General features: G+C 38.1%; 1 protein-coding gene across 3 annotated transcripts; it reads left to right on the forward strand.

Annotated features, from left to right (window-relative positions):
• The first annotated feature begins 5,631 nt into the window (after positions 1-5,631).
• On the forward strand, positions 5,632-18,232 carry LOC135086800 (RUS family member 1). 3 transcript variants are annotated; one of them, XM_063981593.1, is made up of 9 exons: positions 5,632-5,987; positions 6,282-6,443; positions 6,514-6,652; positions 7,309-7,466; positions 9,705-9,846; positions 10,502-10,710; positions 10,801-11,057; positions 11,292-11,496; positions 13,462-18,232. In XM_063981593.1, exons 1-9 carry the CDS (start codon positions 5,870-5,872, stop codon positions 13,806-13,808), a joined length of 1,737 nt encoding a protein of 578 aa, XP_063837663.1. In that variant the 5' UTR covers positions 5,632-5,869; the 3' UTR covers positions 13,809-18,232. The 3 variants fall into 3 exon arrangements, with proteins under 3 accessions (XP_063837663.1, XP_063837664.1, XP_063837665.1); XM_063981594.1 differs by having other exon boundaries at positions 5,632-5,954; XM_063981595.1 differs by having other exon boundaries at positions 5,863-5,934.
• The last annotated feature ends 962 nt before the right edge of the window (positions 18,233-19,194 follow it).

Below are 19,194 nucleotides of genomic sequence, written 5' to 3' on the forward strand. Positions count from 1 at the left end.
CATACACACAGTTCACGCACACATAGGCCCTCATAACCTTCAAGGAATGAGGATCATTTCGATTTTTAGCTGTGAATGCAGATTTATAGGGCTAAGAAATCCTTAATACACAGTCCAAAAATTTTTGTTCTACGACAAAAATTGACGAAGTTATGGCCAAATTACTAAAAAAGTTCACTGACCGCCCGGCGCGGGGACGATGACGTCACTATATCCGATCCGAACGCTGCGGCGTACTGCGTGGATAGAAAATATTTTTTTCTAGCCAAACTATCAGTTTTAGAGAAAAACTTGTAATGACATTTATTCATCAGAATAAAGTAAGCTATCGATAGGTAATTTTTAAAAATAGAAATTGTGAAAAATAACGCAAAAAATCCATACGCTCACACGATTCAATGGAACGCAGAGACGCGATTAGGGTCTCCGCGGTGGTATATTTGGCGATTTATTCAAATAAAGTGTTCATAAGTGTTGTCTTCGGAAGAAGACAACAACTTGGAAAAGTAAAATATAAAAATGTATAAGTATTAATTTATTTACTTCTAAGAATAAGGTATAGCTGAGGCAGATACACTCTGCCTAGGCTACAAGACATTGCTATGAAGATCATTTCGATGTACACGCAATACCTACCTGTTATTTAGTTTTTCTGAGTTAAACCTACGTACCTACCTATCTATTCGCCGTTCCCATGGGTGGGCCAGCCGCAGCTGCAGGAAAGGACAGCTGCTCCCTCCTGGAAATCTATTTAATCTTAGCCTAGAAGCTGGGTATGACTCCCCCGCCCCCCTCCTCTCCCCAGGTCATAAGCTGGGCATGACTTCCCCCTCGGCCAGAAGTTAAGTTGGGTATGATTTACCCCCCCCCCCCCCCCCAGGCCCGAAACTGGGTATGACTTGACCCCTCCCCCTCCCCCAGGCCATAAGCATAAGCTGGATATGACTCCCCTTCGGCCAGAAGCTGGGTATGACACACCCCCCCCCCATGCCAGAAATGCCAGAAACTGGGTATAACTTGACCCCCCCCACCTCCCCCCAGGCCAGAAGCATAAGCTGGGTATTACTCCCCCTCGGCCAGAAGCTGGGTATTACATACCCCCCCCCCCCCAGGCCAAAAACTGAGTATGACTTGCCTCTCCCCCTCTCCCACCAAACTGGTTATGACTTGACCCCCCCCCCCAGGCCAGAAGCTGGGTAAGGCTAGCCCCTTCCCCCAGTTCATAAGCATAAGCTAGGTATGACTCCCCCTCGGCCAGAAGCTGGGTATGACTTACCCCTCCCCCCCCCCAGGCCAGAAACTGAGTATGACTTGCCTCTCCCCCCCCTCCCACCAAGGCCAGAAGCTGGGTAAGGCTTGCTCCTCCCCCCAGGCTATAAGCTGGGTATGACTTATCCCCCCCCCACCCCCCCCCCCCAGGCCAGAAACTGGGTATTATTAGCATCATTATATTATGTATTATTATGTTCAATACAAACAATCATTAAGTTACACTCACCCCAACCGCGTCTCCGCATTGCATCGAATCCTATGAAAATGTGGTTTTTGGACATAGCGATATTTATTTTTCGATTCGGATATAGTGACGTCACGCGGCCCTGCGTACGTTGACTTTTAGCGGCAAAAACGGCCTATGTTTATTACTTAATATCTTCGTAAGTAATGGTCCGATTTGTATAATTCAAAAAGATATATCTTTCTTATGTCTTAATTATGTCTTGACTAACGTAATTACTAGTTTTATTGAATTTTCTACAACAGTACTGATCCTCATTGTTGTTTTTATGATGTACAATGTAGAATTTTTCCAAATCCATTATTTTGAAAATATTTATCTTTATGGTGTACTTATTGTATTATTTTCAAAACAATGGATTTGGAAAAATTCTACATTGCACATTGAAATGCAAATAAACAAATACTTTTGAATTTAATAATTTTACTTTATTTATGAACACACATAATATTATACACCAAAAGCGTCTTTTCGCAAAGTTTTCAACAACACTAAAAAGCATTTGCACATTGAGAAAACTCAGATCACTTGTGAACATAACAGAAAGTTTCTTCGCGATTCACGAAGGAACGAACAAAACTCCGATGAACCAGAACAGCAGCAGGTACGAAGGAATGAACTTGAATTTGACTCGACTCTTCAATACTTTAATAGGGCCACAGAACACTTAAACGATGGCTAAGAAAACAAGAATGCATTTAATTAGCAAAATTAGCAAAAACAACACACCGGCCATTTTGGAGGAAAAACAAAGTTGCCATATGTTAAATAGTAATTTCTACTACTCTATTATGTAAATTATAACAAAAAATGTCACCGTTCAGTTTTAAATTAAAACAAATTAATTTCGTTTTAAAAAAAGTTTTCACAATGTAATTAACAACATTCTCAAATATATTTTAATTAAGAAAAAAATGAAAATATGAAGGAAACAGGAGCAGCGACATCTAGAGCGTTTTAGGGTAGTTAAAAAGTATTTGAATTTATCCACCGATGTCGCTGTTTGGAAGCAAGTTTCACTTCTATGACCGTAGTATGGAAGTTTCCGCACCCTGACTGAGCCCCTAGGCCTAGACAGACGAGTGCCAACAAGTGCCAAAACGTCACAAACGTTGTAATTTCGGCATAAATAGGTACTTCCAGTGGCATAAAGTTAGTTATTCCTTCGGAAGTTCATCTTTACTAAATGAAATACACTGTGACAGTTAGTGTAGTTCCACCCGTGACATTGACAGGGGAGCGCCACCGTCAATACCGAATCGTTGGTTCCGATTTTTGCCATGTTGGAAACTCTATATTTTATAGGCTTTACAAAATTCCATCCTGTATAGTTGAACGAAGGTGGCGCCCTCCTGTCAATGAGATTGGTGGGATAGTTCAGTGTACTACGGTACTACTGTAGTGGTAGTACTGTGTTCACGGCCACACTGTTAAGTACCATCGGCAACAGGGTTAACTATCCATTGCCTGTCATGTCGTCTCGTTCTATCGCAAAGAATCACCATTTGCTGAGAGCGAGAGCAAAAACGGAAATGGATAGTTATAGTGGAGAGGAAATATTGATCTATACAAACATTGCTTAAACAAAGAAGAACGGTCATCTGTGACCCAGGCCCGACAGAAACGAGACATACCTCAGTTTTTTTGTCATGTCTTAATTAGTTAAATTATATATTTTTTATATTCGAAATCTATGTATAACACCAAAATACACTTGCGAGCAAAAGTATGGAATCACTTACATGAAGTTGTTTCCAAGCGATCTTGTGAACTAACGAATTTGTTAGTAATAAAAAAGTGGCACCATTTTAAAGATTAAACTTTTAACTTTAAATTGATACCAAATTCATTTAAATCACACCAGTATTTAAAAAGATATCCCGGCTGATGTAAAGAAGTAAGGAAAAAGACATGTATCAACTGTTTGATATGTCGCGAGTTGCGGCCTATTTACCCCCTATAAAAGCACGTGTTTTCGGATTTTTGCTTTCACACGTTGATCCTTACACATCTCCGCTTCTTTTGACACTTTACCTGGGATTCTACACCTTCAGAAGCAGCACAAATCGTTGCACTATTGCAAGAAGGGCTCAGCCAGCGGGCTGTCGCACGTCAGCTCCACATAAGCCAGTCTTGGGTTTCTAAAGTTTTAAGACGCTTTCAGGAGACTGGTGGCTTTATCCCGAGACCAAGTTCTGAACAGCGCCGGTGCACATCGCAGAGGGATGACCGTTTTTTCATGTCAAACTCTCTATGAAATCGTTATTTGACTGATATCGACGTCCAGCAAGAGCTCAGAAATGTTCGTAGGATAGCTGTTAGCGAGTGGACAGTTCGTCTAAGATATGAGCAATAGAATTTGACTCCAAAAAGGTCTGCCACAGGCTCGAAACTGACGGCAAGTCACCGACTAGCGCGCTTTCAATTAGCTCGCACTTATTTTGATGGGAAGGCGAGTAATGGAGGCGAGTTTTGTTCTCCGATGAATGCAGACTGTGTTTGCAGTGCAGCAGTCGAAGAGGTCGGGTCTATAGGCGGCCTGGGGAGAGATTTGTGCAGTGCTGGTTCGCTGAAACAGTGGCTTATAGGGGTGGCTTGCTCGACTTCCCATCGAGATGTGTACGAGCAAATTGAAATCGTGCTTATCGGTGACCTGCCGTCAGCTTCGAGCCCGTGGCAGGCCTTTTTGGAGTCAAATTCTATTGCTTATATCTTAGACGAACTGTCCACTTGCTAACAGCTATCCTACGAACATTTTTGAGCTCTTGCTGGACTTCGATACCAGTCAAATGACGATTTTATAGAGAGGTTGACATGAAAAAACGGTCATCCCTCTGCGATGTGCACCGGCGCTGTTCAGAACTTGGTCTCGGGATAAAGCCACTAGTCTCCCGAAAGCGTCTTAAAACTTTCGAAACCCAGGACTGGCTTATGTGGAGCTGACGTGCGACAGCCCGCTGGCTGAGCTCTTCTTGCAATAGTGCAACGATTTGTGTTGCTTCTGAAGGTGTAGAATCCCAGGTAAAGTGTCAAAAGAAGCGGAGATGTGTAAGGATCAACGTGTGAAAGCAAAATCCGAAAACACGTGCTTTTATAGGGAGTAAATAGGCCGCAACTTGCGACGTATCAAAGAGTTGATACATGTCTTTTTCCTTATTTATTCACATTAACCGGGATATCTTTTTAAATACTGATGTGATTTAAATAAATTTGGTATCAATTTAAAGTTAAAAGTTTAATCTTTAAAATGGTGCCACTTTTTTTGTTACTAACAAATTCGTTAGTACACAAGATCGCGTGGAAACAACTTCATGTAAGTGATTCCATACTTTTGCTCGCGAGTGTATTACCCTTTGTTTTTGTTCAGGAGTTATACAAAAACTAATACAAAATGCCTATTTATCACTAAAATTGGTAAATGTATGTACCTAAATGTCTATTACAGCTGCTAGCCTGCTATGGAATGTATCTAGGTGACCTGGAGATACAGCCGGATTATACAGGGTGGAAACGAGAAGTTACAAAATCCAAAAATTCAATGTTACCAGCTTCCACATTTACCAATACCAATTTTGTTGATAAATAGGCATTTTGTATTAGTTTTTGTATAATGCCTGAACAAAAACAAAGGGTAATATTTTGGTGTTATACATAGATTTCGAATATAAAAAATATATAATTTAACTAATTAAGACATGACAAAAAAACTGAGGTATGTCTCGTTTCTGTCGGGTCTGGGTTTTTTTGTATGGGGCGTGACCGTTCTTCTTTGTATATCAAATCGACATTAATGACAAACGGCTGTTTATCTCTTTCTAACTTACCCATGGTGACGTATGAAAAAAGAGATAGATAATGTTTGATCAGTACTCATTCTGGCAACATTTTCATGTGACGTGCTGATTGCCATGAAACGATTGCCTATATTGCGGCCATGTTGTTTTCTTAAATCGTGTATGTATCTTGCACGTTTATTTTATGGTTACGCAAAGTCCATGAGATATAATACGTCAGTGGATTCTGTGCATCCGCGCCTCCCTCCCCTCCAGAAATTAATGCTTCCCTCCCTCCGATAGTTGTCTGTGGTTGTTGTCATACTTGTCATCTCATCTGTGCCTCTGTCTGTGGTTGTCTTGTCTGTCAGCTGTTGTTGACATTTTTTTACAATAGTGATTGTTGTTCATCACAAGCAAAAAATTTAATTTAATCTTACCAAACCTAACTGGTCTTATTTTTTAAGTAGATAATTATATACAGTATGGAAATGCTTTTGTTGTGATAGTTTATTGTAACGAATCATTCAGTGAAAAGAATAAAATAAGTTGTTCGTAACTTCAGTGTTCAGTACCTACAATGTTTACAATTCATGAAGGCGAAATTGTTGTTAAAGAAAAATATGGTTCAAGTCCTAACGTTAGGTATTATGTTAAACCTCCAGGTAAGACACTTTCATGTTTCACAGGAAATATCGGTATGCTGAAACATTAGTTTTTTTGTGTCAGCATATCTTTTATGTATATACGTGGCGATTCAGAGTAGGCGCACACCGTTGATTTTTAGTTGGCCGATAGTTGTGCCCGATTTTAAATTGTATGAAGAATCGGCCAAATCGAATCGGCGTAGTGTGCGCACTCCCATACATGCCCATACTGATCAACTGCCCGACTAAACTATCGGCCGACGAAAAATCAGCGATGTGCGCCTACTCTTAAAGTATCAGTAATGTTAGTTTACTTTAATTTAAAAAAAAATATTATTATTTCAGAACAAAGTAACATAGTTGTATTAGATGAACAGAAGTTAAGCGATGTTGCTGGCTGGTTCACCAAAATTTTTTTACCACAAGGTTACCCGGATAGTGTGAGCAAAGATTATATAGCTTACCAGGTTTGGGATACTGCACAAGCTTTTTGTAGTACTATAACAGGTAAGACTCGCTTTACTTTGAACCTGAAATTCTAGTTCATGTTTTACTGAAGTCAATGTAAACTTTTCAGGCACTTTGGCCACACAGGAAGTATTACGGGGTGTGGGAGTGGGAGACACGGCTGCGACTCCCCTGGCTGCCACTGTCACTTGGGTTATTAAAGATGGGTGTGGTCATCTTGGTAAAATATTCTTTGCTTTCAGTCATGGGTATGTCATTTACCTTTTAATGCACTCCTGCTCTAGGGCAGTGTTCCGCAAAGTTGTTCAAGGTACATCTAGGAAATCAATTTTTTTTAAGGTACAGTAGAATCTCGATTATCCGGATAAATTAAAACCAGGGGTGTTCCGGATAATCGAAAATCCAGATAATCGATTTCAAAGTAAAATCAAACAATATTTAATAGAAAGGCTTTTCAATACATCATTTAGAGTCTAAAAATATAAATTTTAGACCATTGGATAAATCCATTTCTTTTAACAATGAACTAAGAGAAGTCCATACCGTGTTATGGTGGCGGCGCCTTCCGTTTTTATGGGTCCAGACCCTAAATCGGTAATTAGACACTGTGAAGAAAGAGTCCGTATAATCGGATATTCGGATAATCGAGATTCTACTGTACACCATGAAAAATCAATTTCAAGTAATTACTTTTATTAGTCTTACCTTACTTACTTACTAAAAATAAGTTTATAAGATAGTCTTATTTCTCCAAGGCATACCATCTAATGATGACCACGGTGCACCAGTGTGCAGCGGAACACTGCTCTAGGAGATTACGAAAAATATAAATTGACATAAATGTATTATCGGCTTTGTAAATAATTTAAAAATTTCAAACTTACCTGCCTATTTATTGTTTTAGTACCTACTTGGATGCCTACAGTAAGAAATGGAGGTTATATGCTGATACTCTCAATGATGCTGCAATGTGTATTGAAATTGCTCTACCATTATTTAAAAACTATACAACATTCGCATTATGTGTGAGCACAGTAATGAAGGCGATTGTGGGAGTGGCAGGTAAAACTAATTTCTAAATATTATTATGTAACATTTAACATAATTATATGAATAGTCCAGTAGAATTAGCTTTTAAATCGGAAATAATTCCTACAAAAGATTTTATTGTTTTAATGGCTTCATTGGTTGCCCATTAAGACTCTCCTAAGTTTTCGACTTCGACGGAGTTGTGCTTAAGTGGTGGGGGCCCCCGAAAGAGGCATTTTTTCGGTTTTCCAGTTATACCGCGTAAAGGACTTACCCTATCAAAAAGTGGTCTTCATGACGGTTGAAGGGCACTTAATCTTGCATTGAATAAGACCAAATTCATATGTTTTGGACAAACCGTTCTCGCGCTAATGTTCGGCAAAGTAGAAAATATACGTATAATTAATGACCCTCTCCACGTCCAATGGTTTGTTACCCACAGGCTTCCAAGTCTTGAAAAGGGCCACCTCAACCAGTGTAACCCTATCAAGGCTTACGAGCTTGATGCGCCTATCCTTGTTCGTCCCAGCCGTTCCTTAACTGCGGTTGCTGCACCTCTTCCTGGCACTCACCTGAACGACTCTGTGTTACCTACTGTGGCTGCCCCTCTTCCTTGTATCCTCCTGCATGACTACGTTGCCTAGCCGTATGCCTGGTCTAAGGTTCGACGCCAAAAATCAACAACAACAAGTTCATATTAAAACGCTGAAGAGTTTTTTGTTTGTTTGTTTGAACGCGCTAATCTTAAGAATTACTAGTGTGATTGAAATCATTATTTTTGTGTTGAATAGCTCATACATTGAGGAAGGCTATAGGATATATACAATCACTCTACGACTAATAGAGGCGAAGCAGTAAAGAAAAATGTTGCAAGCACGGAAAATAGTATTTAAACTATTTTCACGCGTACAAAGTTGATTTTGTGGCGTCGAACCTTGGACCAGGCATATAGCTAAGCAATGCAATCGTACAGGAGGGTACAAGGAAGAGAGGCAGCCACATTAGGTAACACAGAGTCGTTCAGGAGAGTGTCAGGAAGAGGTGCAGCAACGCAGTTAAGGAACGGCTGGGACAAACAAGGATAAGCGAATCAAACTCGTGAGCCTTGTTAGGGTTACACTGATTAAGGCGACCCTTTACAAGGCTTGGAAGCATGTGGGCAGTGGCGGGGCAAGACCTAAATTTGATGTGGGCAAGACAGATTTCGCGAGGCCTTGTTCTGTGGCGACCTGAAGACGGATTTTATGAAATAATAAAAAAAAACGGGTCAATGGTCTATTCATTGACAGTTTCTGATTTCTTGATTCAGTGATTATTTTTAAAGGAATTTTGCGCCAAAGAATAATGTTTGTCACTTAAAACCGTGTTGTTGCTTAATTTTGTGTCTGATTATGGCTGGATTTGTTTGGAAAAAAAAAAATTTAACTACATTGTTTAGCTATCAATAATTTATCCTACTAATCCTACTAATATTATAAATGCGAAAGTTTGGATGTCATGATGTCTGGATGTTTGGATGTCTGGATGTTTGTTACTTTTTCACGCAAAAACTACTGAACGGATTTTGTTGAAACTTTACAGTATTACGGTTTATAACCCAGATTAACATATAGGCTATAATTTATGACGATCTGTGACATACCTACTAAATTTCACGCGGGTGAAACCGCGGGCAAAAGCTAGTATTTAATAGTATTTAAAAGTTGAATTTGACATGTGAGCAAAATTTTTGATGCGCGAGGCCCCTTGTTCCGCGAGGCCGTAGGCGGTGGCCCACGTCGCCTACGCCTTACGCCGCCACTGCATGTGGGTAACAAGCCATTGGACGTGGAGAGGGTCATTAATTATACGTATATTTTCTACTTTGCCGAACTTTAGCGCGAGAACGGTTTGTCCAAAACATATGAATTTGGTCTTATTCAATGCAGGATTAAGTGCCCTTTAACCGTCATGAAGACCACTTTTCGATAGGGTAAGTCCTTTACGCGGTATAACCGGAAAACCGAAAAAACGCCGCTTTCGGGGGGCCCCACCACTTAAGCACAACTCCGTCGAAGTCGAAAACTTAGGAGAGTCTTAATGGGCAACCAATGAAGCCATTAAAGCAAAAAAATCTTTTGTAGGAATTATTTCCGATTTAATCAATTTTTGTGTTTAATTCTACTGGCCTAGAAGTCTTTGTACTGTAAACTGTAATGTGCATTTCCACTCAAAATCTAAGAGATTCTAATTACAAAAACCATTACAAAGAGACTATTTTGTTTTTCTCAGGAGGAGCCACCAGAGCTGCCATGACCCAGCATCATGCTATAAGAGGCAATATGGCTGATGTATCTGCTAAAGACTCTGCTCAAGAAACTGCAGTAAACCTGGTAGCATCTTTTGCAGCATTGCTGATCATAACCGTTTTTGGGTATGTATCGTATTTAATAAGTCATAAATAGACAGTCACATTTCTTTTACAATTACGTACAGACTGATTGCCATAAAGACAAGAAGCTTAAAGCATCTCAACTTGATACCCTCATGTGAGACTCCTGATGGTGACATGTTGGTATGTTACGATAATACGATACAAGAATGCAACATTACACCTAGGGTGAAATTCGTGTTCATCTCAAAACATGTCCGATTATGAATCTTACCCTTTTAAATAAAATCAATATAGTCTAGCACTGTCAAAAGGCATTAAAATTAATAAATGGCAGCTCTGAAGGCATTTTTCACTAGTAAAAAGATATGAATATGAATCTGGTTTTTGCAGTCAAAGGTGGTTTTGACACGCTCTTTGGCACGCTCTGTAGCCTGAACGGCTTGATGGAAACAGAAAAGATAGAAACAAGACTATGTTTTCACAAATGTAGTCAGAGGCATCAATGACTAGTTGTTTTGTTGGTGAATTATGTATTTGATGTTTCCGAGTCGGAGGCTCCGACTGCATTTTGTGAACACTAAGTTGTCTTGTTTCTATTACTATAATTTCTTAAAAATTGATAAACTTTTCCTCTAAATTAATTAAAGGTAATTAATTTATCCTAATTGTGTAATTTCAAAGTTAATTTTTTTAGGAACTCTCTTGTAATATTTCTATTAATGATGGTACTACACATAATTTTCAACTACTTTGCTGTACGTGCTGTGTGTTTAAGAACACTAAATGAGCCAAGATTTCTACAAGTAGTTGATACTTATCTGAGGCAAGAAGTTTTACCTACACCATGTGAAATCAATCGTAAAGAGCCCATCATATTTTATCATTTGGGACCAAATTTACTAGGTATCAAATTCTTATGATTTTTTAATACTCGTAGTACTTACTTACCATACATGCTATACTTACCAGATATGCACATCATTACCTTCACAGATTTAAAGCTTTGTGGTTTTCAAATACGGGTGGGATGTTCTATAAAGAAATTCATTAGTCAGCGACCCAAAGCTTCGTACATGATGAGTATCAAGGAAGTTTATAGCGAACGAATGTATGTACTGGTCCCGTGTATCAACAAAAGAAAAATGTATGTACTTATCAAGGATGATGCTACAACTGATGACATTTTATGTGCATACTTCCATGCTGTTTTACTATCTATTATCGTCTGTGCTATAAACGATTTCCCGTTGGTGAGTTAATTTTTATTTAATATTAATTAAAGAGACTGAGTTTCTTTCGCTGCGTCTTTTCAGCATTTGTTGTCCCGAAGCAGTTGGTAGGGTTAAAGAAATACTGCAAAATAAACTAATTTTAATTTGTTTAAAAAGTACGAAATACGTGTTATTTAAGGTGTTATTCTTTTAAAATGCGCTCGTAACGGCAAGGCTTCCGCGATATTAATTAAGATTTATTTAAATTTGTAGTCAATGTACCACAGTAATGGCGACTCACGTCCGTTTGCCCAAGTGTGCCAAACCTTGCAATCTGCGGAATGGAGCCGGGAGCCAACAGAGACTCCGGATACATTGAGTGGTTTTCTCTACGAGCCAACTCACGAGCTTATAGGATATGTGGATAAAATTGTACAAACGGAATGGCGCAGAGTCCGAGCTGGCTTAATAACTACTGGTAAGTATTTTTTTTTAATTTTAGACTATTTTTTTATAATTTGTAAAAATCTAGTTGTCTAAGGTGGGAATCGAACCTACGACCCTTCGCTTGTCAGGCGACTAAGATATTGTGACATCATATATGAAATAGTAGGTACCCAAAACATAAGAATTGAGAATGTTACTAGGTATGCAAAATCACTTGAAACCTATGTTACAGTTAAGCTTTTACATTTACAAATACATTAGTTTTTATTTCATTCAAAAATACCCAGTAGTTATGATTTTATAGGCATTCAAAGTTCGCTTAAATATTGAGTCCCGCCGACGGTCACGTGACCCCGTGTGACGTACATTCACAGCGTCCGCTCACTAGAAAACGGATATAAACATACTTAAATAATTTTTTTTTTGTAAATACAAACTTATTATACATATTAACACCCAGACCCATCACAGAAATTAAAATTGAACCAAACCCAAACTTGATGCGATTGTGTCGTTTTATTGCGAATTACCTTCCAGCTCCATCATTAGACCCCGATTACTATATAGAATTAAAATACTCATCAATACAAAACGAACGAGCCCAAACTCGATGCATTTAAGTCGTTTTATTATAGAGTTCCTATGGCCACCTTCCAGCTCCATCATCAGATCAGCTCCATGTCATCATAATATTGCATGGTCATCCAAATCACATGTGTTTGCGAAATTTCAGCTTAATCGGTTGCCTGGAAGTGGGTCTTAATTCAGTTTGCAAGATTCCACCCATACAAATATGAGCCAGTCGTTGTAATATGACGTCACGCGCATAAAATGGCGGGCCGGCCGCCGCCCGCACTTTTAAAATTCAATATCTTGGAAAGTAATTGACGTATCGAAATAATTCTTTCACGTGTATTTTTTATTTTTAACAGAGAATACAGAAAGCTAAAAAACAAAATTAGTGAACATTCTTCATTGAAATGTAACTCTAAAGTCATATACTTAAGAGTTTACGCGTGCATTTGAGTTTACGAGTGCAATGAGTTCAACCGGTCTTAGAGCTCTTTCAAATTAGGCGTTTTGAGCAGGATGTCAGTCGTGCGGTAATTGATTGTCATTTTTTTTCCAACGCAGTTGTAATACAGTGTACGGTATTACCGTGGCACGGTCCTGCAAACGGACAACAAACGTCGTCTCAAAACGTCTAATTTGAAAGAGCTCTTACTTTATCCTTTAGGGCTATATTTCACCGGGACACCATGGCGGCGTAACCAGTCGCCGGCTACCAACAAAATGTATACGGCTCTATAGAGAGTAGGTAACTCACCTGGTGTCCGTTTGGTTGCGCAAAGCAGGACCATGGTGTCCCGGTGAAATATAGCCCTTAGACTAGGCGCAGACCATCGATTTTTAGTTGGCCGATAGTTGTGCCCGATTTTAATTTGTATGAAGAATCGGCCAAATCAAATCGGCGTAATGTGCGCACTTCCATACATTCCCACACTGATCAACTGCCCGACTAAACTATCGGCCGACGAAAAATCGATGGTCTGCGCAGAGGCTTACTGATTAAAAAAGCACAGGGTAAAATAGTCATAATGTAGGTTCATTTTGCGATTCATCATTTCAGCCATAGGACGTCCAGCACTGCTGAACATAGGCCTCCCCTAATGCTTTCCACGTTGATCGATTGGTAGCAGCCTGCATACAGCGCTTCCCTGCTACCTTTACGATGTCGTCAGTCCACCTTGTAGGTGGACGTCCCACGCTGCGTTTTCCGGTACGCGGCCTCCATTCCAGAACCTTGCTGCCCCATCGGCCGTCAGTTCTGCGTACTATTTGCGTACCATCGGCCGTCAGTTCTGCGTACTATTGCGTACTACATTTTGCGATTGCACTACCTAAAATTATATCTATTAAGGAAGCATCTCAAAATCATGTTAAAGCTTGACTGAAACCTAAACTATTTATGTGATATTTAGTTTTATCTCACCAGGTTGGGATCTAAGTAAACATCTTATAATGGTGGATGAGTGGAGAGTGTGCAGCAAGAAAATAGTGACTGAATCGATACCAATGGAGAAACCAGCTGTGGGTTCACTTATGGAATTCGCTAAAATCATACCATTTGGCGATGTGCTCAATGATTTTGATACCTGTGAGAAAGAAGACAAAGATGCATTTACTATAGAACCAGAGACATCTATGTTGAAGCTAGCTCAAGCATCGAAGTTGTCGGTGAAACCAAAGCTGGAGACTGTGGACGACGAAGATGCGGAAGGTAATGTTACCACTTCTGCAACCAATACACAAACCAGCAGCGCTCATCTCAAAGAAGACTGACGATGACGATGTCACAAAGTATACAAGATGAATTTTACAAGACAGTGTGCATGCATGAATTATGAAATTAACGAAATATACTTACCTACTAAGTCTTGGGGATTGATGGTTAGTTTTTCAAAAAATGATTCGTAAGCAAACCCGGAAATCTGATCCTTTATTTTTTTAAGTTTGATAAAACTTATGTTCTTTTATCAAGATCGAACCGCGTTTGGTTATTTCCTCAGATCATAGATATTTCAGTCCAATTTGATCATCCATGCACACTAAAAATTCGCCTGTACTTTTGTACGTGCTCATAAAATTATTTTAATTAAGAAAATTACTTTTCTTAGAAAGTAGCGTTAGTCGTCACTAGTAAAGCTAGTTGTTTAATAAATGAATGTGTTATTGAAATGATTAATTATGTAAGTAACTTGGTTGTAATTTAGCAATAATCGTATTCTAAGTAAAGTGAGTCATGTGGTGTTTCTTGCGGGCGGATATAGCTCGCCTTACGATATCTCCCTGTTGGTGGTCAACTCGGTGCACTCGTGCAGGAGGCCGCAACAGCAGTTGCAGCAGCGAACGTCTATGTGACTTCATGCCCTCCACTTTGCCCTGCACCATAAGGTGTACAGTGTACACGTTATCCGAAGAAATTGGGAATACGAGCTTGCTCTAATTTAAATTGTAACGTACATAATATTAATGGCGTTGTTAAGAAAAACAAAAATTACTACTTAAAAGTACAATCATTTATCCTGCCTCAGTGCAATGTCCAAATCAACATTATTTTATCGTAATTCACTGAATACGAGTAAATCGAAAACTAATACATTCCATTTTAATGCCGCTAAGTTAAGCTGTGGTAGTACAAATTTAATTATTGATATTATAAAATATGAACCCTAATAAACGAATATTAAGACAACGAAGTAAACTTTTTATTAGTAAGTAAAAGTAAATTCGGGTGTTTTCACTTATTGTACAACAGTTTTTAGACCAGCAACGACCTGATTTATGTTGCACTAAGTAGGTACATGTAGAAATACATTATCTAGCCAGATTATAATAATATCAGTTAACCCCGAATGAGTCCAAAATGAACTACTACTACTTATCTTTAATGATAAAACGTTATGTTGTGATAAAAATAAAATGATAATATGAAGTAAGTTAAAGGTAACGTAGCTCCAATAGCTGTATGCAATTCCACGCTAGGAATTTTACTACTTGTGAAGATATTTCCATATACTTAGCAATAAGAAACGAGCAATATAAACTTGTTCATTTAGCATAAATATTTAATTATAATTATTAAGATTGGTTTGTCTTAAATATATTGGTAGTTTTAATAGAATAAAACTTATTATCTATATATACAGGGTGACTTTTGTATCAGTATCCAAATTTTAATATAATAATCTATGAAGCGAAAGACAAAACACGTATTTTTTATTTTTGTATCGTCCAGTACAAAAATGTCAAAATAAAGCACCCAGAAACAGTCTGAAAAAACACTTACACCGTGGTCACGGCTCACTCGCTTACGCACGCACACACGTACGCGCCTGCCCGCGCCGCATTTCATTCATTGCGATACGATTTATAAGTTGTCGATTTTCCCTTCATACTTTCACGGGCTTAGGACCGTCAAAATGCAAAAGATTTCAAAGTGGTAATTAGTTTTAATTAAACAGACTTACTAATTTATAGTAGAAAAATTAAATACCTACGACAATAATTACGCTATCAAAAAGAAAATAAAATCACCGAGAGCGGTAACACTACTTTTCTTGTGTACCTATTCGGGGGTATTTATCGTTATTTTCATGTGCAATAATTGAGATTGCTTACCAAACCTACCTAACCTAACAACAAACTAACAAATTATGAGTAGTTATTTTAATAATTGCCCAAAGTGCATACCATTTTTCTCCAGACAGACTTGCACGCTTTTGTACATTGTCTTTGAGTTTATTTAAAACTACAGTGTCATTTCGCACTTCGCGTCTCGTGTAGGTACTTACCTACTTGCTCGCGGATCTCGCTTCAGTTTGCCGCTAAAATCGTTCACCGGTTTGGCACTGTTGGGTTTAGTCCTTGGTTACGAAGTCGAGGTATTCCTCTGGGCCCGGTTCAAACTCTCTCCACTTAAAATGTAGCACCGAATCATTTCATAACACTCGCGCTGCGAATACATCGTTACGTTGACCGCACGACGGAACGATCGGCGCGCGCAGTGATACGCGCGTCTCGTAATGGGTTGCGCGGGCGACTGATTGAAGCGCCGCGCGGCCAGGCCGGCCGGTCGAGCGTTGCCACACGTTGCCAGCTCTCCGCTCGACCAGCTCTCCCGCAAAATGTTTACGCGCTAAGCGCGGTAACCACACTACGTGATTAATTGGTTAGGAAAAAAATAGTTGATGTTAAAATTTGACCTACCTATTTTTTATTAAAAATGTCATCTATAAACGATACCTAATGTCAGGAAAAAATTTGGATACTGATACAAAAGTCACCCTGTATAAAAATGAAACCCGTTTTCCGTTGTCACGACATAACATGAAAACGGCGTGACCGATTTGGCTGATTTATTTTTTGTAGTTTTCTAATACTCTGTACAAGGTTTTTACGGAAAAAAATATAAAGAAAATCTCTACGCTAAGGCGGTACGAAGTTCGCCGGGTCAGCTAGTTCAGAATATAAAGGACAGGTTGGCACAATAGCGTTACAGTTAACTGTTACAAAAACCATTTATCACTACCGTATATTTTTAGGGTTTCTTTTTCACTCGTTATTCCAGATTAAACTCCCATCGGTTGCCAGTTTGTAAGTTATTTTCAAGCCCTACCAAATACTGTCACGTCATATTATTAGATAGAATTTTCTGTAAGGTTATTATAGGTATTTTAAGGGTATACCTATAACTAGTTTTCAAATAAACCTAATGTAATTTAACAGAGTAACTATGTATTTAATAATGTATTGTTTAAGTTTCTTTGCCAACTTGTCCATAACATCCTGTATTTATTTTTAATATCGCAATAATATATATGTTACAGGAAATGTATGAAATCCGTCATTGTACACAATTCCTAGGAATTGTGTATTATTCCTAAAATCACCCGGAAATGTGTGATGTAAACTATATTAGACACATTTCCTAAACAGCAATCGGAAATGTAATTTAAGATTTCAATGAATACGCGTGGACATGCGGTGCGAGGGAAGGGTATTGCATCATCCGATTACGCGGGGTGTCTATCGAATCGCCAAATTTTTTGTACGCCTAAATTGTCTATGGCACACAAATTTTAAGCCTAAAATTTTTTTACACAAAATTATTTTTATTATTTTTTTCTTCGAAACTTAAAAGAGCGCTCGGCGGCCGCTTCCGCGGCAGCTGTGTATTTGTAAGGTCGCAAGTCTAACCTAACCTAACCGAGACTTAGTTATCCAGCTACAGGAGTATTGAACCTTTATGCCAATAATAGTTTAATAACAGAGATGTTAAAATTAGGGATTTCCGTAATATGCGTGATGCCGAAAGAAAGGTATGCCAATAAATTTTAGGCAAATATTTTTTTCGCCCAAAGTATAATAGTGCGAAAACAACAAAATAATTGTGAGTTAAAAGTACCTATCGGCCAATGTGGCACCCGATCACGCTACAACGCTAGCGCCGCTTAGTTTTATACATTTCCTAATACAATATTGGAATTCTATAAAATTCCTAGGAAAAGTATACATTTCCTAGGATATGTGCGTATTAAAAAATCTCTGAAGCAATATTTTATACATTTCCTAAATAGCTTCGGAATTGTATACATTTCCTAGGAATAGTATACAATTCCTAGAATTCATACATTTCCTGTAACATATACACCACTAAATTTTAATCACCGAAAAAAAAAATTCTGGGTAATGAGTTATTGATACTGATCCCATTTGTGCAAAAAAAAGAGAAAAATAAAGTGACTCAAAATATCCTCCTAAAATTGGTAATTTATTGACACACGCGTCGCTAGCACTATTTAAGTACGATAATGTAATACTTATTAGAATTAAAACTGGTCTAAGTTAGCTAAGTATGTAATAATAACACTGGAAGCGTGGTCGAGGCGTGAGCGAGACAGACAGATCGATGCAACGTGCGAGCGTGTACGACTACTCTAGCGAGCAGCGGAGTGACCCAGCTGTGACGCGTAAAATACGGACTAATGAAAATTTAATAAAAAAATTAACTTCATGAAAACCATTTCTTTTTCTTTTGCTTTCAATATTCCACACGTTTCTACATAACCTGTTAAAATTTTTTCGGTGATAAAAATTTAGTGGTGTATATTTTCACAGTACATAGATGCATATATTTTTTGTTAATACATAACTAAATACCTATAGCTAATGTTTGATTTCAAATAAAAATATTTTAAATGAAGTGTAAATGATTTTACTTTAATATCCCTTTGCAGATTATGTTTCCCTCAATAGAACAGCAGTTATTATTTTTAGCCTACCTGCCCTATCACAATAGAATAGAAATCTTTTAATTCAATTCAAAATGCTAATTAAATATCAATACCAGATTGAAATTACTATTGGTAATTTAAATAGTTCTGTTTAAGGCATCAATTAATTCCTAAGTAAAACGTGTTAAAAGAAACATCATGACTTTTTAAAATAAGACTAAATGAGTAGGCGTTTTCATCAAGGTTTCGTGTCACCCACTGCTGTAAACATTACCTTGAAATTTTTCCTCTAATACATACCTACCTCTGACAACGAAAGAACATAAAAACTTGCAAATGCCATGTTGATTGCGAAATTTGCGAATTAGATATCTTTGAAATCTTTTTTTACAGCTAAGAATGTGTTAAATAAGGAACTTTAGTTAATTTTTCAATCGTTAAACGAGAAAATAATTAATTATACACAGCAACATCTACAACTTTAGATGGAAAATAAATAAAATACTATTTGGCAGTTCATTCACTGTTATGTAATATGTAAAAAAATATGTTATAGGTACTATGAAATAAATAGTAATGACAAGGTTCACTGCTTCTTCTTATTTAATTTGTTTGCTGTTTTCACTGTCTTAAAAAAATTTACTCATGCTTCTTCCGACACTTCATAAAATTCTGTTTACTTTCATACGCTGTATTCCTGTAAAAATGCAAAAAAAAAATTGTTACTTTCCATTCGGCTATTAGGGGGCTTATTTCCTTTAACCAGTAACTTTTTGTTACTTATGATAGTAATGTAGTACTTATGATACTACAGATTGTTAAGCCAAAAACGTCTCACATTATGAATGTTCTCGGTCGTTGGTAGGGCCGTACTGAACGAGGTTTACCGATGAAGTCCCGCGTTCCCGACTCGCCTGGTCCACGCAGGAAAC

The sequence above is a fragment of the Ostrinia nubilalis genome, chromosome Z, assembly GCF_963855985.1.
Source record: "Ostrinia nubilalis chromosome Z, ilOstNubi1.1, whole genome shotgun sequence".
Taxonomy (NCBI): Eukaryota; Metazoa; Arthropoda; class Insecta; order Lepidoptera; family Crambidae; genus Ostrinia; species Ostrinia nubilalis.